Raw genomic sequence first — 27542 nt, forward strand, 5'->3', positions numbered from 1 at the left:
GCCAAGGTTAATGCATTTTGTGTGAGGCTTAGACAGTATTCTTCCTTATTAATAAGAAACATCCGTCCACCAAATTCGTCTAGTGTGCCAAACTCGGGTATTCTGATATCCGAAGATCGCTATCACACATTTTATTTGATATTCCATTGAACTCATGGAAATAGCAGATTAGGAATCTTATTGACTAAAAATAGTCCACAAAATCGGTTAAAATTTGTCGCGTGATACCTTCAATAGCAATAAATCCCAACCAGCACCCTGAACAACATACAACTATTCCACTGTAAATTCTGCACACGCGCACTTGCGGTCGATCGCGTTTCATTCATGGATAACTTCCCCGCCAACTATCCACGTTTATCCAAATGTAGTAAACAACACATTCAATCAGCTGCTTCCAACTGGTAGTGGTTGCCTTCTGTACAGCGATGATGCTTCCTCGCGAACAAAACGTAAACAAACCTCTACGGGTGGTTGTGCTACTGAGTCAGCCGCACATGGTCTCCATACCGTGCGGTTTCATTAGAGCAATGCTACCGCTCTGTACCGCGTCGACCAACCAACCTGTTGTCGCATATCTACCCATAGAAGCGAAATCGTATATGTACTGTTGTAGTCGCGCTCACATGGTTTACAACTCAATTGGCCTTGACGAACACCAGAAACTGTTCGTATACAATTTCGAGAAATTCAAAATGTGTTCTTGGTACTAGTTCACGTGCAAATAACGATGTGGGATTTGATGTCATCGTATGTATGCAAGTGTTGCAATCGAATATCCAAACTTGCACCAGCGCTGCAGAACGCTGCTTCCGAAAGGGGCTTGACCTACATTCAGATCCTGCACGCTATCGATTTCTCAATTAACTTCCCAGCAGTCAAGCAGGACGGGGTCCTCTTCCGTGTAGGAACACTTCGCACAGTTCAGTGTAACTTAGTTCGCGTAGTGGACGCACCACCCACTTGACACTGATCTACCTACCTAAGGCAAATAAAGTTTTATTTTTAGGATTGTTCAAAATCCATACCGCGTGTGTGGCTTTCTATTTTTCATATCCATAGCAACGACGCGCACTTGGGTGGTGGTTGCGTTTCTTACTGCTGGTGCCCAGTGTAGGTTCTTCTTCGAGGTAGCCGGGTCACCTCTAGAGTTATCGTGTCACCGCCGTTGTGCATCAATTTAGCAAATCCATAAAGCAAGCAGAGACAAGCCCTAAAGTAGCGACCGCCGTCGACCATCGTGATCGTGCAGTGCGTGTAAGTGAATATTTTAATTATGCTGAATTATGCTATACCTACATACCTGCATTCCATCAAAAATGTTGCAGAACCAACACGAATTGATTGAGTGATAAATTACGTAACTAGATTGAAATAGTTACATGTGACGATTGTGACTAAATAGTTGGTGCTTTGCAGATTTGTTATCACTTACTGAAGAACTATGGATAGCTTTCTTTCTATTGTGAGGCAATAGGATGTATACTTGATTCCACGTACCTACAATTAGATTCGAACGGAAGAATGAAGAAAAAGAGTAAAGTTCAGAATATAAAATCTATGTTCCACATAATGCAATTCTATATCAGTGCATGAATGATGTTTGTTTTATTTATTGAGATCTTACTAGTCGAATGAAATAATGAAAATGACGAAATTAATTGAAAAATAAACCAGATAGCGTACCACAAGGGCATATGAACTGTTGTTATTCAGTGAAATTTCTTAATTTAATTTTCGAAATTTATCATTCCAATTGAGTAAGAAAAGATATCGAGTCAGATGTTTTTTTTTTTAAATTCAATGGAGCTATTATAGCTTTTATAGAACATCGAGTAAATAACAGATTGATGTATTTGTTGTGCTAAAGACAGCGCAGTATACAATTTTGATACAAATTGCAGAACAAACCTACGCGTATATGCTACGCGTCTTCAAGGCAGTTTACATACAAAAAATCGACTTTCTTCCAAATCTTCATTTCTCGCAATATGTATCCCTTCCGAAAATCAGCACACAGCAAAACCTGTTCGCTTCATCGCAAACACAACATCACACAGTTTGTTCAGTGGTTCTTCATTATTCCCATTATTCCCTTATTTTACTGGTTGGTGTGAACAAATAACAATTCAAATAACTTACAACGCAACTTAAGATCAGAGCCAATGAATTGAAGATGCAGCAATATGCCAATAAATTAATCTCACCAATGGACCACAACTCGGAAACCGCTGATTTTATTCTTGTCTTAATTTTGCGTGATGTTTCTTTGTAAGGAATAAAATCGAGACGTATTTAAATCCCCCTCCGAAAACGGGGATTCACGGTTAATGCGAGTTATTGTTTCCTGACGGAAGTGCGATCGAAAAACATCTGCAAACAAAGGGAGAGAAGTCGATGGAGAATAATGCGCATTCCAAATATAATGACGGTGTAATAAATTCTAAGGCAGAAGTTTCATATAAAGTAGTATGAGTGGTATGAGTGCGACATATCTCGTTTATTTCTTAATTTGCTAATAATGAGGAAATAAGGGACGTACGTACTACCCATGATTTAATAGTTGACGTATCAACCATTGCACTTTCCGATGTAATTGGGATGATTCACGGACAAACATCACAAATTTAACACATTTCAACCCGTAGATACTTAAATGAGATTTGAAACAAATGCAACGTATCGATGTTACCTACCTGGATACCTGGTTGGCTACAGCGTCGATACTCCTATGCCTGGCGTATTGTAGAACTCTATAATCGTCGGTCTTGGACGATGTTCCTCCATTTTCCCCGAACGTTCAGGGTCCCCAGGTCCGATTCCACCGCGTGCAGCCAGCATGTTCGTGGCTTTCCACGAAGTCGCCGGCCCCTATATGGTCCTCTGTTAAATGTTGTTTTCGCTATTCTTTCTCCCGATATTCGCACTAAGTGACCAGCCCACTGAAGTCTGCCGTATTTTATACGATTCACAATATTTTCTTCTTTGTATACTTGATACAGCTCATGATTCATGCGTCTGCGCCACACACCATTTTCTAGTTTCCCTCCGAGTATTGTACGCAGCACTTTTCGCTCGAAAACCCCGAAAGCTCTCCGGTCGGCCTCTTTTAACGTCCATGCTTCATGTCCATAAAGGGCCACTGGTAGAATCAGAGTTTTGTATAGAGCAAATTTCGTTTCCGTCTGCATGCTGCGGGACCTAAGCTGGTTACGTAATCCGTAAAAGGCCCTATTCGCAGCAGCAATACGTCTTTTCACTTCACGGGAAACGTCATTGTCACATGTCACAAGCGTTCCAAGTTCCCCATCAAGCACTACCTCAGCACCAACACCATTAGGTCTTCCTCTATCGCTACCTGCCACCATGTACTTTGTCTTGGAAGAGTTAATGGTTAAGCCTATCCTTGTCCTCTCCCTCTTCAGTGGGAAAAAAGCCTCCACTACTGCTCTGCGATCGATTCCAATAAGGTCGATGTCGTTCGCAAAGCCCAGGAGCATATGCGACCATATGAGATGATAGTGCCGTTCCTCTGCACGCCAGATCTCCTAATAGCGCCTTCGACTGCAATGTTGGACAATAAATGCGAAAGTGCATCACCCTGCTTCAATCCGTCTAAGGTCACAAACGAGGTTGACACTTCGTCTGCAATCCGAATACATACTTGATTTCGAACCATCCAACGTTGCACCTATCAGCCTAATCAGTTTCGTCTTCAAGTTGTACTCCCGGAATTTATCAAGGATCATTCGCAGGCTAAACATCTGATCCGTCGTTGATCGGCCCTCACGAAAACCTGCCTGGTATTCGCCGACGAATCACTCATTAAGCGGTCTCAGTCTGTTAAACAGGATACGCGACAGGATTTTGTACGCCGGGTTCAAAAGAGTGATCCCTCTGTAATTGGCACACTCTAGTCTGTGCCCTTTCTTATAGATTGGGCATATGAGGCCATCCAACCAGCCGGCAGGCAGTTCTTTATTCTCCCATATTTTCTGGATAATGTGGCGGATTGAATGATGCAGCTGCTCACTTCCGTGTTTGAGAAGCTCGACCGGGATCTCGTCCTTCCCAGCAGCTTTACTGTTTTTCAGCTCGTTTAGAGCCTTCTTAACCTTGTCCAGCGTTGGTGATTCCAAAGCTTGACCGTCGCCGACTATGTCCATCCTGCTTCTTAATACACCTTCATTTTCACCGTTCAACAAATCTTCGAAGTGCTCCTTCCACCTGGCGGCCACCATAGTCTTGTCTGTCAACAAGTTCCCCTCTCGGTCATTGCACATGGCGGGCACTGGCACAGTCTTATGCCGCGCGTCATTGACAGTTGCGTAAAACCTCCGCATATCGTTTCTATCCATGTTCTCCTGCGCTTCAGCTATCACACTCTCTTCGTGTTGCTTTTTTTTCTGCGGTGGATTCGTTTCTCTTCTGCCCTTGCTACACTGTACCGCTCTCTGTTGGAACGGGTACGAGCCACTAGCATTCGACTCCTAGCAACATTTTTCTCGTCCATCACTCGCTGGCGCTCCTCATCAAACCAACCATTTCGTTGGCGTCGCTGTGCAGTGCCTAGCACTTCCTGCGCTGTTGTAGTCACAGCTTCGTGGATATTTTCCCACAATCTGTTGACGTCGCCAGATTCGGTGGCATCTCCTATCCGCTCTTCCAGCTTCTGGTGGTACTGTTCAGCAACTCCTCCAACTGACAAGCGTTGGATATTGAAACGCTTCGTTCTGTTGTTTCGTGAATTCATGACGTTGGAGAGTCGCGCCCGATTTTTTGCAACTACAAGATAGTGATCCGAATCGATGTTCGGACATCTGAAGGACCTTATATTCACTCAAATTTTACGATTTGCGATTTTTTCACCCCATCCGTAAGATTGCAGTTCAATACATTAAGAAAAAACAAACTACCAGTCATTTTGCACCACCTTCGGGCTGTAAGCTTCTGTTACATTCCAAGTGGTGAATTTTTTTTTAAACCGATAAATACCCTTTTATTCGATACACCGTGAACATGTGATATGATATAAAATAAACATTTCGTCAAGTCTGGCAACATTATGCATCAGCTGGCATATTTTTAACACACCATTTCCACCCACCCCAGTTGTAAACAAAATTTATTTATCGCTGCTGCACTTTTCCGTACCAATTGCCTCACTATTACAAACAAGCGATACAGTTATTAATTTCCAAAACATTGTGATGGAGTCTCAAGCCTTAAGGGGTGCATTTTGGACCGTTCTCCCCTACGTAAAATCGTATTCTTTTTGTCCCTCCAGGAATTCCTTTGGAAGTCCCTCCAAGAATTCCTCCGGAAGTCACTCCAGAATTCCTTCAGGCGTTCCTCCAGGAATACTTTCGGAAGTTCCTCCAAGAATTCCTTCGGGTGTTCCTCCAGGAATACGTTCGGAAGTTCCTCCAGGAATTCCTTCAAAAACTCCTCCAGGAATTCCTTCTAAAGTTCCTCCAAGAATTCCTTCGGACGTTCCTCCAGGAACACTTTCGGAAGTTCCTTCGGGAATTCCTTCAGGCGTTCCTCCAGGAATACTTTTGGAAGTTTCTCCAGGAATTCCTTCGGAAGTTCCTCAAGTGATTCCTTTGGAAGTCCGGAAGTTTCTCCAGAAATTCCTTCGGAAGTTCCTCCGGGAATTTCTTCGGAAATTCCTTCGGGAATTCCTCCGGAAGTTCCTCCGGGAATTCCTCCGGGAATTCCTCCGGAAGTTCCTCCGGGAATTCCACCGGAAGTTCCTCCGGAAATTCCACCGGAAGTTCCTCCGGAAATTCCACCGAAAGTTCTTCCGGGAATTCCACCGGAAGTTCCTCCGGGAATTCCGCCTGAAGTTCCCTGAATTCCTCCGGAAGTTCCTCCGAATTCCTCCGGAAGTTCCTCTAGTAATTCCTCCGGAAGTTCCTCTGGGAATTCCTTCGGAAGTTCCTCCGGGAATTCCTCCGGAAGTTCCTCCGGGAATTCCTCCGGAAGTTCCTCCGGGAATTCCTCCGGAAGTTTTTCCGGGAACTCCTCCGGAAGTTCCTCCGGGAATTCCACACACATTGTTGTTGTGTGTACACTACGATGATAAAAAACAGATTTAATCCAAAAAACTCACAGGAATCTCTCAAAGCACCTATGACTCTATGTATAATGCACGGTCCTCCGGAACTCCTTCAGAGCCAACACTATTGAATTTGTTCCGTTGGTTTTAAAATCCTTTTGCTGAGCTTTTCTGTTAAAATCTCAAGATTGACCACTTTCCCCCCCTCTTACCAAACCATTTTACCCCGCCGAAAAAATTAAGCTATTTGATTGAATACGATGACGATTCAATCGATTGATGACATACGATTTTTTTCTTTTTTCTCTCACACTATCACAGTTCAAGAGACTTTGTGTTTCACACGTAAAAGCTGCCTTTTAAGCAGCTACTCAGTTGGCTTTTTATAATTCAGTAATTTTGTATCTTGACGAAGTTTGACCTACGGATTTTTTGTTTGGACAATTGTATTTTTTATTTATTGAGGCACTGATAAACTATTTTGTTCGCCTCGATGATGATGATGGATTTTATATATATTGACGTAATTGTAATTTGACCTTTTTTGTGTAGTCTACAAAAGTTTGAGTCTCGCGCGCGTAAAGCAGATATGAATGATATTTTTAAATTATGTATAGACTTGCGCATTTCCGACTGTTCGAATGATTCTTCGGATTAGTAATTGGCTATCTGGTAGAGTTTTGTTCCCGCGGTTGATACCGAAACTTTTGATATCGACGGAGCGGTAACACAAGTTTTAGTTTTGTTGACGACTTAGAATATTAATTTTATTGATGCTTACGAGTGATAAACGTTAAATGGTCTTGTAAAAACATGAAACGCGATTCTTGGTGGAACTTTTGAAATCTGTGCGAGAGGTATCACAAGTTTTGCATTTTAGTATAAACTCGAAGTATCACTACCGATGCTTATGAGTTTTTTTAATTTACCTTTTTGCTGGATAGTAATGGAAAGTTATGTAATTCATATCTGTGATGGTAATCAGATCGTTTTTGTTTTTTTTTGCAAATCTGATTAAATTGTTACTATATCAACTTCAATTAATTATCTTAAAGATAAATCGTCTAGCTCAAACCTTTGTAGGGGTATGTGGCGGGACCATCATCATCATCATTATCAGAGGTTGGGCTTACTAATATAAGTTGCAAAATATCAAGTATTTCTGATAAAGATATCAATGAGTACTTATATTAATTGAGACGAAATTTTATAAAATTTATTCCATAAATGACGTTGAAAGTTCGTGCATGGTGGGACAGAAAAATTATTGTCTGCTCTTGTTTGTCGCCTAGTCGTGTAGATTAGTGCTCCTAAAAGTGTGATGCTGTTTTAAAATTGTATTTTAACACGATTCACCTTAATAGACACGCAATTAAGAATTTTCAGTCTAGACCACACATTCACACCGGAGTCACTTTTTACGCGGAGATTTAATTGTTTTTTATGCGCATTTCTTTCGCATTTTTGAAATGGTATTTTTTAATATTCAAAATTTTATCGGATTTGATCTATTACGGACTTACAAGCGTACTTTATCCGTTATCGGAACGTTACGTTTTAACCTAAGCGATCACAGGTTGAAATGATTGGAATATGCAACGTTTGCCCCCAAATCCAATTAAACGCTTACGAAAGTGCAATGGTTATTACGTCAACTATGAGATCATGAACAGACTACTTGTTAACACTAAAATTGCAAAATGACCTTTACGTCAGTTTGCCAGATTACGGCAGGGCAGTAAACAAATAATGAAAATTATCTGTCTTTTTTCTGTCTTATCTGCCTGTATACATACATATGTATAATTAACAGAGATAAATGTAAATCGTGCCGTAATGCGAACTAGAACCACTAATTTCGATTCATTTTCATTCTTTTATCCCAATGTGCAGCGTAAACATCTCTAGCCGAACCATCGAACGCTGCTTATAACAAGAACAACACCACCAACGATGCTTACAACGGCCAGTAAACACGTGGTTGCCACTGCGTCGTCATCCGCAATGATATCGTCTTGTGCGAAATTATTGGCCCCGGCCCCATCGTCGAATTCTGCCGTCCTAATGCGACGGCTGGTGGTAGTGGCCTCGACGGCACAACAACGACTACAAAGCCATCCCGCCAGCGGCAGTTGGATGTCACCGTCCTCGTCAGTAACCAGCGAACATCGGTGGACGCAGGAAGCAGCACGCGGATTCGATTCAGGATCTGGCATACTTAATCGAAGAGGTAAGCAGAGTTAAATTATTTTTAAACGTAATTCAAATTTTGTGTACAATTTTACTGAATCGGTTAATCCTTTATTTTGCTAGTTTTTTTTGTAAACTTTGTAATCTGGAATAGCAATAGTAATAACAGTAGTAACAGTAGTAATGCAGTGTGAACAATCTTTTTATTAATTTTGAAATTTATTCCTCTGTGCGTAATGTTATTTTTACTTACAAAATTTATAAAAATTTGATAAACGCATAATCATATATTGATTTAAAATCGATATCGACCTGATTTTTTTTATTTCTGTCAAGTAAGTAGTAATAAGTACCAAACATCAGCGATTCAGACAGAAGTTAAATATTTGGCGTGATAAACAAACTGATTCCTATCTGTGAATATTCCAAGTTTACATCTGTTTGCCTATGATTTTGCAATGCAAGCGGTGCTGATAAAAACAATTGGTGGTTGAGTGATGCGATGACAGACCCGACGTGTACATGTTCCAGTGCAGAATAATCAGCAAGTAGCAGTAATTTTGTTGCGCCAAAGTGGATGTGTAAATACTACCTCTATCTGTATCAAGTTGTAACTGATTACCGAGTTACAAACGGACGGTATGAAGTACAACGACACTTATGAAGCTTGTATGGAAACATATGATTCGAACACTTGTGGAAACCACGAGCTCTATAATGTGAAAATTGGTTCAAAGATATCACTCGCAGTTGAAATTTATTACACACATGCCTGGACATAAATATTTACGCCAAGGTCAGATAGAGTATAATGAGGAGTTTTCATAGTTGAAATTCGATCGATTCTGTTCAATAAACGGGTGTGAAATGTTTCACACTAGAATTACTGTAAGATACGACTCAAAATATGTGCTTTGTACACCGATTTCAAAAATTAAATCATGTTCAATAAATTTTGATACACTTGACATTTGCAAGACATATCGAAGCTTCTTGAAATGTTAATCTTCAAAATGAGAGGCAAATATATAATTTATTAATTTGACGTCACTATCTAGAGAGGTTTTGTACAAACGATAATGCATTGCCCGAGTGTAAGGCTCCGACACTCATGACAACAACTGTGGCGAAAATCCAGTCAATTCAGGATTTTTTCGGATTAAAAACAAATGGGAATGAATGTAAACTAAGATAGTCCCTCGACGTTATCTATGTCGAATGGAAAAGTTTTTGTTTAAGAAATTTCTTACTCCTTTAGTAATTGGTTTATACTATCAAAAGAGTTTATCACACAAACTTCAATTGGCTCTCCTAGAATTAGGTTCTTGAAGTTTTATATTGGTCTAGATTGAAACACACAAAACATAAAGATTTCATTGTACAGTGATAGCCTGAGCCACATATTATTTTTGAATGAATTTATAAATCAGAAATACAAAGTAAGTGAAAATTCAGTATTGTGAAACCACATTATGGTATTATGTTCAGATAAAAAAGACACTACAGGGTGTCTGCAAATTATCCGTACAGATTTTGGTAGTTTGGCTTCTACAAAGCAAAAAAAGATAGTAATTGACTCACTCAGTAGTTCTGTGTGTTCTACAGCTCAGCATGTTATAACAAATGTATTTTCTGGAAATATTGGGTGTCAGCTCATAGGCAATTATGGATTATTAGCATTTGTGGATACTTTTTCCAGGATTTTTGAATAAAAAGACAAGGCATTCCAACTAGACGGATTTGAAGCAAATTTATCAATTGAAGTGGCCCTTTTTGAAAACGAGAGCCAGCAGAACACCGAATACGTCAATGAGACATTCGAAATCATCTTATAGTTATCAGAGTTATCTCAGGAGTATCGGTATGAAAACGTGCGGCCATCGTGATAATTTTTCGACACGTTCAAAAGTGTATAACGCTCGAAATGGTGGTCATTTTTATATGATCAAATGCAGCTTGTTTTATGAAAATCTATTATAATAAAATGCAATGCATGTTGGTTTTTTAATTCATTCATAAAAATAATTGCAAACATATCTTCTTGTACGGATAATTTGCAGACACCCTGTAAAATAGTCTTGTATTGGAACTCGAATCTCAAATGAAAAATCGAATTTATCTCGTTCCATCTACAAGTGAAAGTGATAGATAAAAGTGCCTATAAAATCATGTTGGTTACGCGTGGAGGCAGAAAGACCTCATTTACTCCAGATTTTTTTTCAAATGATTGTGAACGCATTCTATTTTTTGCATAACTAGAGGAGATTGACTACAAAGAAAAACCCTAACCCTAAGTTTGCCAAAAATACTACGCACCCTAATACCTCAAGCTACCGAATATCCTGAAACGAGGTTCTGGAACCTCTTGAATAGAAGAGGAGGTCTCCAAGTCTCTTAAAAGAGGATTTTCGAGCCTCTTGGAAGAAGGAGGCCTCTAATCCTCTTGAAAATAAGCTTTCGAGTCTCTTGGAAGACGGCTTCCGAACCTCTTGAAAAGACGCTTTCGAGCCCCTTGAAAGGAGGCTTCCGAGCCTCTTGAAAGGAGGCTTCCGAGCCTCTTGAAAGGAGGCTTCCGAGCCTCTTGAAAGGAGGCTTCCGAGCCTCTTGAAAGGAGGCTTCCGAGCCTCTTGAAAGGAGGCTTCCGAGCCTCTTGAAAGGAGGCTTCCGAGCCTCTTGAAAGGAGGCTTCCGAGCCTCTTGAAAGGAGGCTTGTGCGCCTCTTGAAAGGAGGCTTCTGAGCCTCTTGAAAGGAGGCTTCTGAGCCTCTTGAAAGGAGGCTTCTGAGCCTCTTGAAAGGAGGCTTCCGAGCCTCTTGAAAGGAGGCTTCTGAGCCTCTTGAAAGGAGGCTTCTGAGCCTCTTGAAAGGAGGCTTCTGAGCCTCTGGAAAGGAGGCTTCTGAGCTCTTGAAAGAAGGCTTCTGAGCCTCTTGAAAGGAGGCTTCTGAGCATCTTGAAAGGAGGCTCTGAGCCACTTGAAAGGAGGCTTCGAGGCCTCTTGAAAGGAGGCTTCCGAGCCTCTTGAAAGGAGGCTTCCGAGCCTCTAGAAAGGAGGCTTCCGAGCCTCTTGAAAGGAGGCTTCCGAGCCTCTTGAAAGGAGGCTTCCGAGCCTCTTGAAAGGAGGCTTCCGAGCCGCTCGAAAAGAGGCTTCCGAGCCTCTTGAAAGGAGTACCTGCGTGCCAAAAGATCCTAAGACGCAGAAAATCTGCTTTACTTTCACAGTGCACTGAATCCAAATCCCCCAAATGATGTCATCTGGCTCCGTTCTGGTTCCCAGTGATCTCAGTTATATACCCTCACCCTGGATCCCAGTTCTTTTTTTAAGGGGGATGAAGGCAAATCTGCAAACAGTGGCAGATGGCACAGTAATGGACCCAGAATTGATCCCTTCGGGACACCTGCCTGCTAACCAAGCCCTCGTCTGTCTCGTAGATCAATACTCGATTCTGGAAGTATGCTTCCCAGAATCTTGTACAACCGTACCGGTACTCCTAGTCCAAGCAACGAGTTTGCGATCTCCATCCAGCACGCACTGTTGAATGCATTCCGCACGTTGAGTGTTATTACTGCGCAAAAACGTATACCGCCCCGCTTGCATTCGATGGCGACCTCTGCAGTGTCAACTACTGATTTAATGACACCCAGAGTAGACCGTCTTTTCCGAAAGTCGAATTGCTCGCTCGATAATCAACTCGCCTCCTCTATGTACGGCGACAGCATATTTTGTATCAACTTCTCCAGTAGCTTCCCAACCGTGTCTATTAGACAAATTGGTCTGTACGCTGAGAGGTCTGCTGGTGGCTTGCCCGGTTTCGGTAACAGGACCAAACGCTGTCTTTTCCATATATCCGGAATTGTCCGTTCGTCGAGGCACCTCTATATGGCTGACCTGAACATGGTTGTAGGAGTAGCACCCCGGCTTTCTCTCCTTGCCTCGCTACTTATCCTGTACCGGATAGCCAAATAGTAACTGTAAGTGTAACCGTCGTCGATCCTCCACTGCAAATCACCGACTAAACTTGGAGTGCAGAATGTTACGTCTATTATCGATTCCACTCCGTTTCGCTGGAAGGTACTTTTTGAGCCTTCGTTGCACAGCACGACATCCAGCTTGGCTAAGGCGTCTAGCAGCGTTTGCCCTCTCCGATTAATACAGCGACTTCCCCACTCTATCGTCCACGCGTTGAAGTCTCCTGCAATTACTACTAACTTGATACCCACTAGGTCTGATGTCAGCCGATCGACCATCTGGATGAATTGCTCTATCGGCTACCTTGGTCAGGATAGCTACGTCCGTGTTCGCTTCTGCTACCGACTACCACAGTAACTGCTGGGCGGCCGCACAATGGTTGAGGTTGAGCTGCGTTACTTGCACGGCTTTCTTGTATAACCACTCAACTAGCACGCAGGTCCACTCATGGCGTGGTTGTGTTCCTGCTTCCTGCTCGCACATAGCGTACACGATAGTGCTTTATCACACGTATGCGCTGTATGGCCATTAGGGTGGTTCAAAAAATCGATTTTGCTCCACAGTGGTCATCTGATTCTTTACCATGTTCTGAGTGTCCTGTGAAAATTTGAGCTCATTTGGATTTAAACTGATTTAGCACAAGCCGTTTCAAGTTTGCATGCAAATTAGTATGGGGAAATTTATTTTTTCATTATACTGTTAATGACGCTTCCCCATTAAGTGCAGGTTAAAAGAAAACCTACATAACTAAAAGGAATACTCAACAGCTTTCACCCAAATAAAATCGCATGTTGATTAATCGCCCCAATAATTAGTAATCGATTTTAAGACAGGTTGTGAATCTTTAGTCATGATCGTTAAACTTCTTTGAGGGCATCACTGAAATGTGCAGTGCAACATAGTAGCCTGAATTTGTGTGTGCTATCTTTCGCGCCACGAGCAGCAATGTTGCCTGTTGATGAGTTATGCAATTAGCTCTAGAAAACCACGGTATAGATTAAATTCGATTACTAATTATTGGAACGATTAATTGAGACGCGGTTTTCAGTGAGTGAAAGCTGTTGAGTATTCCTTTTAGCTATATAGGTTTTCTTTTAACATGCGCTTGATGGGGAAGCGTCATTAACAGTATAATGAAAAAATAAATTTCCCCATACTAATTTGCATGCAAACTTGAAACGGCTTGTGCTAAATCAGTTTTAATCCAAATTAGCTCAAATTTTCAGAGGACACTTAGAACATGGTAAAGAATCAGCTGAGCACTGTGGAGCAAAATCGATTTTTTGAACCACCCTATTGGCCATGTTCGCTACACCACCTACATAAGTTACACCTGCCCGGCCCTTTGCAAGCCAACGACTTGTGTCCCGCTTCGAAACACCGGAAGCACTTATTGACTACCGGTGGTTGGTAGAGGGTCACTTCGTCGTGTAGATCTACACTCTCGTCTAATATCTCTAGGGCTAGTGCTCCACATGAGGTATCGCTCGCCTGTGGGCCCTTCCTTAAGACAAGGATCATCTCGCCCGCTCTCGTCTTCCTTATGCTGCGAACCTCTTTACCGAGTTCCACCAGTTTCTCGGCATTGCGCATTAGCTCTCGCCGGGCGCATGTTTGTCTCTTTCTTCTTCGATTTTCTGACTACCGTTTGCCAGGACCCCGTTTTCTTGGTCGGGTTGGCTTCTCTTCTCCGGTGGCCGACTGGCTTGTTTCGCTCTTGCTTCCTTCTTGCGCGGGAGCTTGCTTGCAATTTTCGTGGGCCCGCTCTCCCGACGCCTTTTTGTGTTCTGTGGATGGCGCCTAATGCCATGCTCGCTTGTCTGTCCTCTTTTCTGCCGCTCTGCCGCTGAGTGGAAAATCAAACGCCTCCTGGGCCATGGTTGTGGTACTACAGAAGGAGGAGGAAGCAGTCTGTGTGCTCTTCTCCGCTTTGCCACAGCCTTCTAGTCTAGCCGTAAGCATTTCCTGTTCCTGCTTTGCCATAAGAACCAAATTACGAAGCTTCAGCAGGTTCAGCTTTAGGTCTCTTGACATATTGCCCCGTCCATTGGTGAAGTCGATAATGTCAACGAGTTGCACCATAATGACGGCACTCGACCCTATCTCCACCGTATTTTGCTGCTGTTTGCCGACTATTGGCGCACCGTTATTGCTCTCCAAGACGACTACTACGCTATTCGTTTCCTTCAGCTCCATATCTCATCGCACCCGATGCGTTGGGTGGAGATCTCTCCAAACCGAAGGGGTTCACTTCCATTTCTTTGTTTGTTAGTTCAGCTTTATTCATGGCTGTTCGGTCCATCTTAGGGCTGCGCTCGAACCCAGCTGGAATAGTCACCTTCTTGATCGCATGGTTATCTTTGCTGATGCATGAGGCCATGCGGGGGTTGACACCTCGGTGTTCAGAGCCAGATCGGCGTAAGCCAGGAAGGAAGCAACTGGTCCTACTCCTATGTGGTGTGGTTGGTTAAGCCAGACGGCTGGATTGGGATGGCGTGCCCCAAGGCTCGCCACGGTTTTACGGGACGAAAAGCAGCTGTGGCATTAGCCCACCCGCCATTTCAAGATGGTGTCACCCGGATTTACTCAAGAAGTGGAATGACAAAACTGTCAGCCCTTGATTCATTGTATCTATCTCGATTTCCGCTCGTATCTGCTCGTGATTGTAGAGGTTTAACGGAGCCCACTGTCAAACCCTACCACATCCTAGGCAAGCCCCCTAACTCGCAGTGGCCATATTGAGGGGTCGTCAAGCCTTTGAGCAAAGTCCCTGCTGCCCGTATCCCAGTTCTCCTGCACTGATACACCTGACGTATGGTCAATAACGATACGAGGTTCGGAGGGTTCAAAAGCTTAAACCAAACCATCTGGATTTCCGTAGAACAACTAATCTAGAAGACAAGCGGCTTCAGAATTTCCATTGGTTCCGACGACCCACTCGTACGAACAGGACCAAATCTGGAGCAGTTGATCACAAAAGTTATTCACAAAACTATTTGACCCAGACGGTCACAGGACGAGAGGTTGACCCTGTATCACTCGAATTTGAAACCTAATCTAAAATAAAAAAGCAAAGTTCAGAAGCCATATTGATTCGAAAGAATCAACTCTTCACTTTTTGGCACTTATTGCTTCAAAATTCTTCATTTACCTATTAGAATGTGTCGGCACATTCCGCACATTAACTCCAATAACAATTGTACATAAAGCAGAAACAACATTTAGCATGGTAACAAAATTCCCCAACCATGTACAAACGACACTATTGAAGTCAACAAAGTCATCGCTGGCACTGCGAACACCTCTGACCAACGATAATCTTTGCATACAAATGGTTCATAAATGCGCCCGTGGTACTATTTGCATTGTTGGTCTTCTTATAAAGTGATAACAGCGAAAATAAATAACAAAACGGAAAAGCTGTCTCGTCTCCCGCGTTTCAGCTGTTTTTATTATGACGCCGACGCCGCTGTCGACGAGGTTTTATTTTAAAAATATAAAATAAATATCGAAAGCCAATGAACCGTCGGATAAAACAGGAGTCACCTTCAACAACAGGTCTGAGAATATATTTTGATAGGCAGAGTAGTGGTCAGTTTTAAGAATGTCCGCAAAATTTACGATTACGGTGTGTAGGATCGAGATCGAGAGCGTGATTTTCCGTCACGTTGTCACACCCCTGATCATTTGTAATCAACTCGGATTAATTTCTGTTTCGCTCGAGACGATTAGTGGTCGAGGTCAAGGTCAATTTATTTTCAGTATTAGAATTTGCCATTTTGATAGTAGAAAAAAATGCTGAACATACATACGGATTTGTTGAAGGCAGTCATCTATCCATCAGTGCTGCCACCAAGAAAATAAGTCGAGAACAAGTAGGAACATTGAAAAGTAATTGAAAATGTCTCATAAACGATAGCATTCAGTTAATTCACCAATAAAGTTATGTATTCAAGAATCTTAAGAATTGACCGCTTTTTTAATAACATGACTATTATGTGCTTTTAGCAACTATAATATATTATTTATAATATTATAATACATATATCAATTTTTTTAAAGATACAACAAATTATAAAAAAAACCTGATTAATCCACCTAGCGGTGTTGGTACCTTTCTCGTGCGAAAAAAAAAACAAAAAAATATGAATGAGTGTTTTATAGCGTGTTTTGGGCTCAAAATAGGACGAGCTCGGTGGTCTAGTGGCTACTGCTACTGCCTTATAAGCAGGAGGTCGTGGGTTCAATTCCAGGCTCGTTCATTTCCTTCTTTGTATTTCTTTCTGTGTTCCAAGTTCTACCGAAACGATTCCTACTGCTATAACCTTCCACACAATCCCAAAACCTCCCGTGGCACCTACACTCAAAATAATTGTCACTTAATTTCCACTATAAAAATCAGGTAGGCTTTAAAAATCGACGTTTATGATGACCTTACTTGTGTCTAATAAAACTTACTCACATGTCATATGCGTTGCGTTGCGTTGCGTTGCGTTGTAACGGAGTATTTCGTAGATTGCATACTGATAGTTGTCATGTATATTCTTTACCTTTCTTACCCCAATTGCTTATGGATTGACATGATATATGATGATATGACATCTACTTAACGAGAGGCCAGCGACTCACCGACGCCCTCATAGATGTCAAGGAATTGGATGGTGGGTAGGGTATGTGGTTTAGGAGTATCATTATAAGCAAATGATAGAAAATTTGTGGAAATACGTTGGGAGTGATTTTGCTAAGAAATTTATGTCACTCCATTATCCTTGCCGATGATTTTCCTCGGATGGGGCGAAGGTATTAGCTTTGCCCTGGCTAATAGCCTAGGTTTAAGCGCCTTTGCTCGCTCTCTGAAACGAAAAAAGAGCAAAAAGAAATTCCCCTTCCCCCCTGATATGATAATGATTTTGATCAACAAATTCTAAGTGGATGAATAAATGATCAAACGGCTGCAAACAAGCCTCTATTGTCGTAGCAGAAGTAAACCCGCCTCAATACGACAGGCAGAAGCACATGTTTGTGATTCAAACGCGATCGATTGTTGTTCAATTTCGATACACATAGTTGGGTAGAGAGAAAATATGTGAAATATTTTAAACTACCTTATTTGAAACAGAAAATACGCGTTCAAAAAAAAAAAAAGAACACGTATAACACATTAATCTTAGCCAACATTATTCACACCACCTCTGAGTACTTAAATAAAATATTCGTACAAACTTGATTTAGATTTTGAACATATTTTTTGTAAAATCGATCAGGATCAGGAAAAATCTGATTTATTGACGTATTTATAACAACTCAACCTGCTCAACCTAGAAAAACTAGAAAAATTAGAAATCCCGAAAGTTTGATAAAACGAAATTGGGTAAAAAAACAAGAATCTCTAGTTAGCCTTGCATGCAAAAGTGTAGGACTGCCAATTCGGAGATGGCGAGTTCGACTCTCGGTCCGGTCCAGGAGGTATTCAAGTGGGTATACTTCGTACCAGCCACACAAGATACATATTCATGCATTGGCGGCAATCGGAAAGCCTTCAATTAATAACTGTGGAAATGCCAATAGAACACTAAGTTGAAAAGCAGGCCAAGTTCCAGTTGGAATGTAGAGCCAATCTGAGCCCAGGCCATTCAAATTAAATCTACTGTGATTTAAAACTCTGGCAATACTGTACTACACAAAAATAAAATCATAAATATTATATGTTATAATATTTTTGTACAAAATTTGCACTTGCCGCGAGTTCATCCAATTTATTGGAATATGGGGTAGGTTCTATACCCGAGGAATTGTCAATTTGGTATGAGAGCAACTTGTCAGTGATGAAATTTTAATGAAATTAAAAAAAAATCACTTCGAAAAGAATATCGAAAAAAATAAAATAAACTGGTGATGTTATAATTTAATTGATTTGCAAAGCGTAGAAAAGAACTTTCGTTTACGATTCTAGTAGCTACTGTTACAATTGTCCAGATATAGGTTTATGTATATAGGATAGAGACATATGGAAAGATGTTAGAACCCATGAGTGCTCTGAACCAATAGCTTCTTCAATAGATGAAATAAGAGAAAACGACGAATGTACATTTCTAAACTAACAATACGAACAAATCAGAATGAGCTCACCAAAATCCTTTGACCAGTCTAGATAATTGAGCAAGTTATGCAACTTGCTTATACGATGTTCCGGTTCATGCGTCCTTCTACCAAGTGTTGATAGTTTTGATGCCTTTCTTGGCTTCCAACTTTCTCCAGCGCAGAATCTTTCATCGAAGCCACGCATCAGGCAAGCTTCTGTAGTATGTACTTGGAAAACGGTCGTCGTCTAGAGGTTTTCACAAACTGGAAACACATATTTTTTTTCAGCAGCTTAGAAACGCTCTGTCAGTCAACGAGAGGTTCACAATTTCAGGTAGCAGTCCCTCAAGCTGTTGAAATATGGCGCCAGACTTGACATGCTCTGGTTATCCGGTTGATGAACCCAAACTTGGTCTGCTTCGTCAATAGAATTCGTGTTTGTGAAGGTACTTGTTATATTCAGCCATTAAAACTTTTTGGAAAATTTGACGCGAGAAATTTTAAACGTCTTCACTCAGTCGCGACATACTTCGATCCTTTCAAACTTACTCACATGTCATATGCATACCAAAAAGAAATGTAGTGAAATTTAAATCAAAACGTAGAAAACAATATCTATGTTCTTTTCTAGTAAATACTACTTGTCACGAATGTATGAAAAATATATGAGTGGGGTACTCAGACCGAAGTGTATGTTTTCCATCAATCGCTAATGAAAAATTGTTCAAAAATGTCATAAGAGCAATTTACAAAAATAAATCTGAGTATGAAATAAATATTTCATTACTCTGTTTTTGGTCCCGTCCGCTTCTAGTGGACGGGAATTATTATCACTAACACGGATATTTCTCAAACTATAATGCCAATTCACTTAAAATCTATGTGTTTGTTGAAATTTCAATTCACTTAAATTTAATTACATTTTTTAAGTGAATTGAGAGCTGTGAGTACCATCACTAACGAAATATTTAAGTTTTACAATCGAACCTAGATGGAAAAAATCTACATATGTTTTCCAGTAACTTCTAAGTGAAAATTATTTTGAGTGTATGAGAGTTCTCTGCATCTTTTTCAAGTAGGTGTCCAATAGGGTGGTTCAAAAAATCGATTTTGCTCCACAGTGCTCATCTGATTCTTTACCATGTTCTGAGTGTCCTCTGAAAATTTAAGCTCATTTGGATTAAAACCAATTTAGCACAAGCCGTTTCAAGTTTGCATGCAAATTAGTATGGGGAAATTTATTTTTTCATTATACTGTCAATAACATTTCCCCATTAAGCGCAGATTAAAAGAAAACCTACATAGCTAAAAGGGATACTCAACAGCTTTCACCCAACAAAAACCGCATGTTGATTAATCGTCCCAATAATTAGTAATCGATTTTAAGACAGGTTGCGAATCTTTAGTCATGATCGTTAAACTTCTTTGAGGGCATCACTGAAATGTGCAGTGCAACATAGTAGCCTGAATTTGTGTGTGCTATCTTTCGCACCACGAGCAGCAATGTTGCCTGTTGATGAGTTATGCAATTAGCTCCAGAAAATCACGGTACAGATTAAATTCGATTACTAATTATTGGAACGATTAATTGAGATGCGGTTTTCACTGAGTGAAAGCTGTTAAGTATTCCATTTAGCTATGTAGGTTTTCTTTTAACCTGCGCTTGATGGGGAAGCGTCATTAACAGTATAATGAAAAAATAAATTTCCCCATACTAATTTGCATGGAAACTTGAAACGGCTTGTGCTAAATCAGTTTTAATCCAAATTTTCAGAGGACACTCAGAACATGGTAAAGAATCAGATGAGCACTGTGGAGCAAAATCGATTTTTTGAACCAAGCCAATACTTCCACATGTGTATTGTACACGTCCACAATAGAGGAGCGTGAGTATTTAGAATGTCTGGCTGCTATACACATTCTTCATCAGCAACGGTACTGATCAAGTGAGGTGATCAAGTGAGGCTTGAGAAATGGATTGCGAGTGATTTGACTATGCGTCCAATTTGGGAATCTCGAGCTCGTTCAGTAGCCGCTAGGTTGCGAAGGCCGACGGAGGTCCTTCGTAGCTTAGTTGGTTAAAGCACCAGTCTAGCGTACTGTAGGGTCATGGGTTCGAGTCCCATCGAAGGGAAAGTGGTTACCTCCAATACATTTTCCAAATCAATATCTTCCACATGACGTACATATTCACATATGAGTTTTCATAACATTGTAAATTAACGTCCAAGTCGGGTGGTTTAATCCCCGGAAATAGGCAATTACCTTTGATTGAACTGAACTTGAGTTGCGTGCTCTTGCCTACGCAATGTGGTCGGGTCTGAGCTTGACGACCGACTGGCAAATAGCTTACACAACCTCACTTGATCAGTACCGTTGCTGATGAAGAATGTGTATAGCCGCCAGACATTCTAAATACTCACGCTCCTCTAATGTGGACGTGTACAATACACATGTGGAAGTATTGGCTTGAGAAATGGATTGCGAGTGATTTGACTATGCGTCCAATTTGGGAATCTCGAGCTCGTTCAGTAGCCGCTAGGTTGCGAAGGCCGACGGAGGTCCTTCGTAGCTTAGTTGGTTAAAGCACCAGTCTAGCGTACTGTAGGGTCATGGGTTCGAGTCCCATCGAAGGGAAAGTGGTTACCTCCAATACATTTTCAAATCAATATCTTCCACATAACGTACATATTCACATATGAGTTTTCATAACATTGTAAATTAACGTCCAAGTCGGGTGGTTTAATCCCCGGAAATAGGCAATTACCTTTGATTGAACATAATGCTAATGTTTTGGCCATAACTTCTGATCTCATATTCTGATCTGACCAATTTTAAATAGCAAACAATAGGACAGGAATCCCCATCGAATGGAACATGTTGCGAGTAATTCGGACAATGCTACGGGCAGCATGGACTATGTCCAAGGGCTTGACTATCCCTCCCCAGGCCATCTGCGAGTTGTGGGGCTTGCCTAGGACGTGGTGGAGTTTGACAGTGGGCCCTGCTAAATTCCTATAAAAAGCTGCATGTTCCCGCAAGTAGGCCCCACCAAAGCGACCGTGTGCCGCTCAAAGCGCACAAACCCAAGTCCTGGTATCAGGTGGGACACAAAACAGACCTGACACGACGGCCCTCCGACGAGACAGGAGGTTTGCGCAGGCCCAATGGAAAACCAATAATTACGAGCAATATTAGACATAATACGACTCGATATAATCGGCAAAGAACTAGGCGACGAATAAAGGATCACGATTGGGAGCTAGGAACATGGAACTGCAAGTCGCTAGGTTTCGCAGGTTGCGACAGGATAATCTACGATGAATTACATCCCCGCAACTTCGACGTCGTGGAGCTACAGGAGATTTGTTGGACAGGACAGAAAGTGTGGAAAAGCGGGCAGCGAGCGGCTATCTTCTACCAAAGCTGTAGCACCACCAACGAGCTGGGAACCGGCTTCATAGTGTTGGGTAAGATGTGCCAACGTGTGATTGGGTGGCAGTCAATCAACGCAAGGATGTGCAAGCTGAGGATAAAAGGCCATTTCTTCAATTATAGCATCATCAACGTGCACTGCCCACACGAATGGAGACCCGACGACGAGAAAGAAGCGTTCTACGAACAGCTGGAGCAGACATACGATGTATAAACCGGTCATTGGACCGGATAGTCCGCACACCGTATCCAATGTCAACGGCCAACGATGCATGAACTTCGCAGCCTCCCGCGGAATGGTAGTCCGAAGCACCTTCTTTCCCCGCAAAAATATCCACAAGGCCACATGGAGATCACCTAATCAAGAAACGGAAAAACAAATTGACCACATTCTTATCGACGGTACATTCTTCTCCGACATTACGAACGTCCGCACTTACCGCAGTGCGAATATTGAATCCGACCACTACCTCGTTGCAGTATGCCTGCGCTCCAAACTCTCGACGGTGTACAGCACGCGTCGAAGTCGGACGCCGCGGCTTAACAGTGGGCCGGTTAGACGGTATACTAGCCCAAGGGTACGCGCAGCAGCTTGAACTGGCACTCCCAACGGAAGAACAGCTAGGCGCGGCGTCTCTTGAAGATGGCTGGAGAGATATTCGATCCGCCACTGGTACCACCGCAACCGCTGCACTTGGCACGGTGCCCCCGGATCAGAGAAACGACTGGTATGACGGCGAATGTGAGCAGTTAGTAGAAGAGAAGAATGCAGCATGGGCGAGATTGCAGCACGGTGGTGATGCACTGACTAAAGCGCTGCACTGAGTCATTACCAAGATTTGGGAGGAGGAAGTTTTGCCGCAGGAGTGGATGGAAGAGGTCGTGTGTCCCATCTACAAAAAGGGCGATAAGCTGGATTGTAGCAACTACCACGCAATCACATTGCTGAACGCCGCCTACAAGGTACTCTCCCAAATTTTATGCCGTCGATTAGCACCAATTGCAAGGGAGTTCATGGGGCAGTACCAGGTGGGTTTTATGGGCGAACGCTCCACCACGGACCAGGTGTTCGCCATTCGCCAAGTACTGCAGAAATGCCGCGAAAACAACGTGCCCACGCATCATCAATTCATCGACTTCAAAGCCGCATATGATACAATCGATCGGGAACAGCTATGGCAGCTAATGCACGAACACAGATCTCCGGGTAAACTGACACGGTTGATCAAGGCGATGATGGATCGGGTGATGTGCGTAGTTCGAGTTTCAGGGGCATTCTCGAGTCCCTTCGAAACGCGCAGAGGGTTACGGCAAGGTGATGGTCTTTCGTGTCTGCTATTCAACATCGCTTTGGAGGGAGTAATACGAAGGGCAGTGATTGACACGAGTGGTACGATTTTCACGAAGTCCGTCCAGCTATTTGGTTTCACCGACGACACGTAACTTTGAGAGGATGGAGGAAGCTTACATCAGACTGGTCATCAATACGTCGAAGACGAAGTACATGATTGGAAGAGGCTCAAAAGAGGACAACGTAAGCCACCCATCACGAGTTTGTATTGGTTGTGACGAAATCGACGTGGTTGAAGAATTCGTGTACCATCGTGCGGGGCTTCTTTTGACTCCGGGGGCTACTTTGGATTTTTGATTTTCTAAAAAAAGCTAAACGATAAAAATACCAAATTTGAAACAGAAAGTTGTCATCCAAATATCAACAAGGCACTCAAATGGTGATAGTGTCAAATGGGGAGTAATAAAAGTTTTAATTCTTGTTTCAAAATCTCCGAAGTAGCCCCCGATTTGTCAAAAGAAGCTCACTGGTGACCTCCCAAGTAACCAGAAGTACGGATAAGGTGGGAAGTTTTGGCTTAATCAACTCGCATTTTAAGTAATTTTTTATATGGTTGGAGCGCAAAAGTGAACTTTGAAGTTCCCTTAAGGGGCTTGGAACTTGATGTGAACCATGAGTGAACCAATTGGTTCGGTTAGGAACAATTTTTAGTAAAATCTGAACTTTTGGTTGCTTGGGCTTCGATAATGATACCGACAGAGAAATTCGGAGACGCATTATGGCATTATGACAGGGAATCATACGTACTTTTAACACCGCAAAAAGCTCCGATCGAATAGAGTTCGCCGCCGTAGCAAACTGACTATCTACAAAACGCTTATTAGACCGGTAGTTCTCTACGGACACGAGACCTGGACGATGCTTGTGGAGAACCAACGCGCACTGGGAGTTTTCGGAAGAAAAGTACTGCGTACCATCTATGGTGGGGTGCGGACGGGTGGCGGACGGTACGTGGAGGAGGCGAATGAACCACGAGTTGCATCAGCTGTTGGGAGAACCATCCATCGTTGACACCGCGAAAATCGGAAGACTGCGGTGAGCCTGGCACGTAGCCAGAATGTCGGACAGTAATCCGGTGAAAATAGTTCTCGATCCGTCGGGAACAAGAAGGCGCGGTGCAATACGAGCAAGGTGAATCGATCAGGTGGAGGACGATTTGCGGACCCTCCGCAGACTACGTGGTTGGCGATGTGCAGCCATAGGCCGAGCAGAATGGAGAAGACTTGGAAGAACCACCACTGCACAGGCCACTCCGGCCTTAGTCTGGTAATAAATAAATAAATATTTAAAACAGAACAACCAATTTTTGGTTACGCATGTAGATCTAAAGGCCTTACTCCAGGAATTTCTTGGATGACCAAAAAGTTATGTTGTGTACACATTCTATTCTCCGTGCCACAAGGAGCATGTACTATATTCGAAACAGGTCAACAAATCGCGTGAAACGATTTTTGATTGAAAGTCGTTTTTTTACGCGGTTTTCGGGATTTATGCGGTTTTTAACCCGGATTTTTTCAAAAGTTTTTTTGGTGTGAAAACACTTGAAAACCGCGAAAATCAGTTTACAATGAAGTCATTTTTTACGCGGTTTTGATTTACGCGAAATGTATCCCCCACGTAAAAAACAACTCCAGCGTACTTACATACACACATACAGACATCACCTCAGTTCATCGAGCTGAGTCGATTGGTATATAACACTGTGGGTCTCCGGGCCTCCTAGCAAATTTCGTTTTTGAAGTGATCATATAGCCTTTCGGTACAACTTTGCTGTACAAAAAGGCAAAAAATACTTCAACTGTTTGAAATTTTTATGAATCTACTATTTTACTCGGCCACAGATGGTGTTCTTTTCTCCATTCGGCTCCTCTGTTGCTGAGGTCATAAGTGCAAGAGCAGCTCGATTGAATCTCAAAATATTCAAATACCTATGTTTAGCACCACGAAAATGTTTACCGATTTATATTAATCGCATGGCACTGGGAAAAAAAATACAAGAGTGGAAAACAGCAAAAACTTCTAAATTTAAGGTAAAGTCGATTCAAGTGCGAGACACCGAGACACTAAAGACGACCTTACTGATATACTTCTTTGAAAAGCCGTGTTAGTGCAGATTTATCAACATAATTATCTAATTTTATTCAACTGATTGTGCCCTCGAAGTAAGTCCATGATGAATTTGACTTTTTTGGTCTTGAACATTTATTCCCTGATATCCCGTTGTCTTTCAGTACAGATAAGACCGTAAACGCCATCAACAGTGATGCAACCCGCGACCACCATTAGCGATAGCCTTTATCAGTAGAACTCTTTAGTTGCTGAATAATCCAATTTTCGTATTTGCTGTGCCTCATTCAGCAAAATTTATTTCACAAATAAAGTGGAGAAAAGCGATTTCCGTTATCGTATTGGCTTAGTTTGGCCCATCGTTGGTCCACTCTCTTAACAACAGCTTGTAGAAAAAGACTTCTAAAACTCCTTTTTCTTCATCAGTCTCACTCGGCAAATCTTTGCTGGCACCAGCAGCATCAGCACGCACTCATTCGCAGCGAAACATCATGGCCGCAGCAGTGAAACCGCGCCTCGTTGCCCTCGAAGAATCCCGCCGCTTTATGGTGGACTGTTTTCTCAAGTCCAAGACGCCGGAATCGCACGCAAAGCAGATGGCCGACCTGCTGGTGGAGGCCGACTACCGGGGGCACTTTAGCCACGGCATGAACCGCCTGGAGATGTACATCAACGATCTGCACAAGAACGCCTGCAACGGAGCGGTGGAGCCGACGATTTTGAACGAAACTCCCGCGGCAGCATGGGTCGATGGAAACAACGGTCTCGGTGCGGTCGTCGGAAACTTCTGCATGGATTTGGCCATCAAGAAGGCGAAGGAAGTTGGTATCGGGTGGGTTTGTGCGAAACGTGAGTATCAAGGGCACTGCCATTATGAGATATTGCGCTATGACTAACACATGATTTATGGATTTAAGGTTCAAACCATTACGGCATTGCGGGATGGTACACAATGCGAGCCATGAACGCCGGCTGTGTCGGAATATCCATGACAAATACGTCTCCACTAGCGAGTCCGACCAGAAGCAAACAGGCCGCCCTCGGTACAAATCCCATTTCAGTTGGCGCGCCAGCTGAGAATGGTGACGGTTTTGTGCTAGATATGGCCACCACAGCGGTAGCGGTTGGAAAGGTAAGGATGTGATCTCTAGCAATCGATGGTGTCATGAGTACACGCCATACATGGCGGCGGTACATCATAATTAAGTTGACAAATATAAATGACAAGGGGAGGGGGTGGTGGGTGCTAGTTGGTCCGAAAGTCGCACTCTCTTATTAGCAATTCAATAAGAGATGTACATCATTTTTATCTTTTTCTTATTGGCATTACATCTCCACTGGGATATTGACGCCTCGCAGCTCGTAGTGTTCATTAAACGCTTTCACAGTTGATAACGGCGAAGATTTTAAGTTATCGTTACCATTTTTGCATTGGCTAACGCAATAATACGTTTTTGCCCAAGGAAGTCGGGAAAAATAATCCGAAAATTTCCTAATCCAGGAATCGAGCCTAGCCACTTTGACCATTGTCTTGATTGTCTTGCATTGTAGCTGCACTTCCGCACGGCTAAGGAAGGCCCCTGAGGTTCATGTACTAAACAAAAAACAGTTTTTTTTATTGTAGTGATTCCTACCTTCCAAAGACATCTAATCTTTCCCTTCCTCTCCTCTTAAAAATTCTACACCAACAGATCGAAATCCAACGACGCAAGGGTGAGCCTATTCCTCACGGTTGGGCCCAGGACCCCACGGGCCACCCCACCACGGATGCCAATTTGGCCTTCGAAACCGGCTGTCTGATGCCCCTGGGCGGAACTGAACTCACCTCCGGCTACAAGGGATACGGTCTGGCTGCGATGGTGGAAATATTCTGCGGCATCATGGCCGGCTCCAACTACTCCACCAAGGTGCGAAATGGACTCACGCCGGTGCCGATTCGGAAGCCGATCTGGGTCAGTGCTTCGTGGCCATCAACCCGGGTGTGTTCGCGCCCGGCTTCGAGGGAAGGGCGTCTGATTTGAACAGTATTCTGAGGAACATGCCGCGGGTTAGTCGATTTATCGAGTAACACGAAACGCAAATTATTAACGTAATTAATTTTCATTGCAATCACAGACCGATGAGACGAAACCGGTCCTGGTACCCGGTGACCCGGAGCGAAATCACATGACGAAAGTGGAAACCGAAGGAGGCCTAGCATATCATGAAAACCAAATCAAGACTTGTAACCAGCTGTCGGAGCGGTTGGGCATTAAACCGATTTCCTTTGTGGTTTAACAATTAAAATGGACAATACTATTGTTTGGCATTTAAATGGTTATTTTATATACATTTTACGTAACACGTAAGGCGATTGTTTTAATTAAAGTATTATCATTATTAATGTCTTTAA

The 27542-nt window shown here is 42.6% G+C and overlaps 2 protein-coding genes across 2 annotated transcripts in view; one reads left to right on the plus strand and one right to left on the minus strand.

Annotated features, from left to right (window-relative positions):
* The window catches only part of LOC134204153 (ADP-ribose glycohydrolase OARD1-like), a 50612-nt gene that overhangs the window by 22686 nt on the left and 384 nt on the right, over positions 1-27542 (minus strand). The gene's annotated exons all lie outside the window — the stretch shown is intronic.
* On the plus strand, positions 838-27529 carry LOC134204150 (uncharacterized oxidoreductase YjmC-like). Its single transcript, XM_062678976.1, is given in 7 exon segments — positions 838-1257; positions 7955-8291; positions 25577-25999; positions 26068-26282; positions 26842-27058; positions 27061-27197; positions 27266-27529. Coding segments are annotated over 6 exon segments (1431 nt in total). The 5' UTR covers positions 838-1257; positions 7955-8014; the 3' UTR covers positions 27428-27529.

This window comes from Armigeres subalbatus, unplaced genomic scaffold (genome assembly GCF_024139115.2).
Source record: "Armigeres subalbatus isolate Guangzhou_Male unplaced genomic scaffold, GZ_Asu_2 Contig423, whole genome shotgun sequence".
Taxonomy (NCBI): Eukaryota; Metazoa; Arthropoda; class Insecta; order Diptera; family Culicidae; genus Armigeres; species Armigeres subalbatus.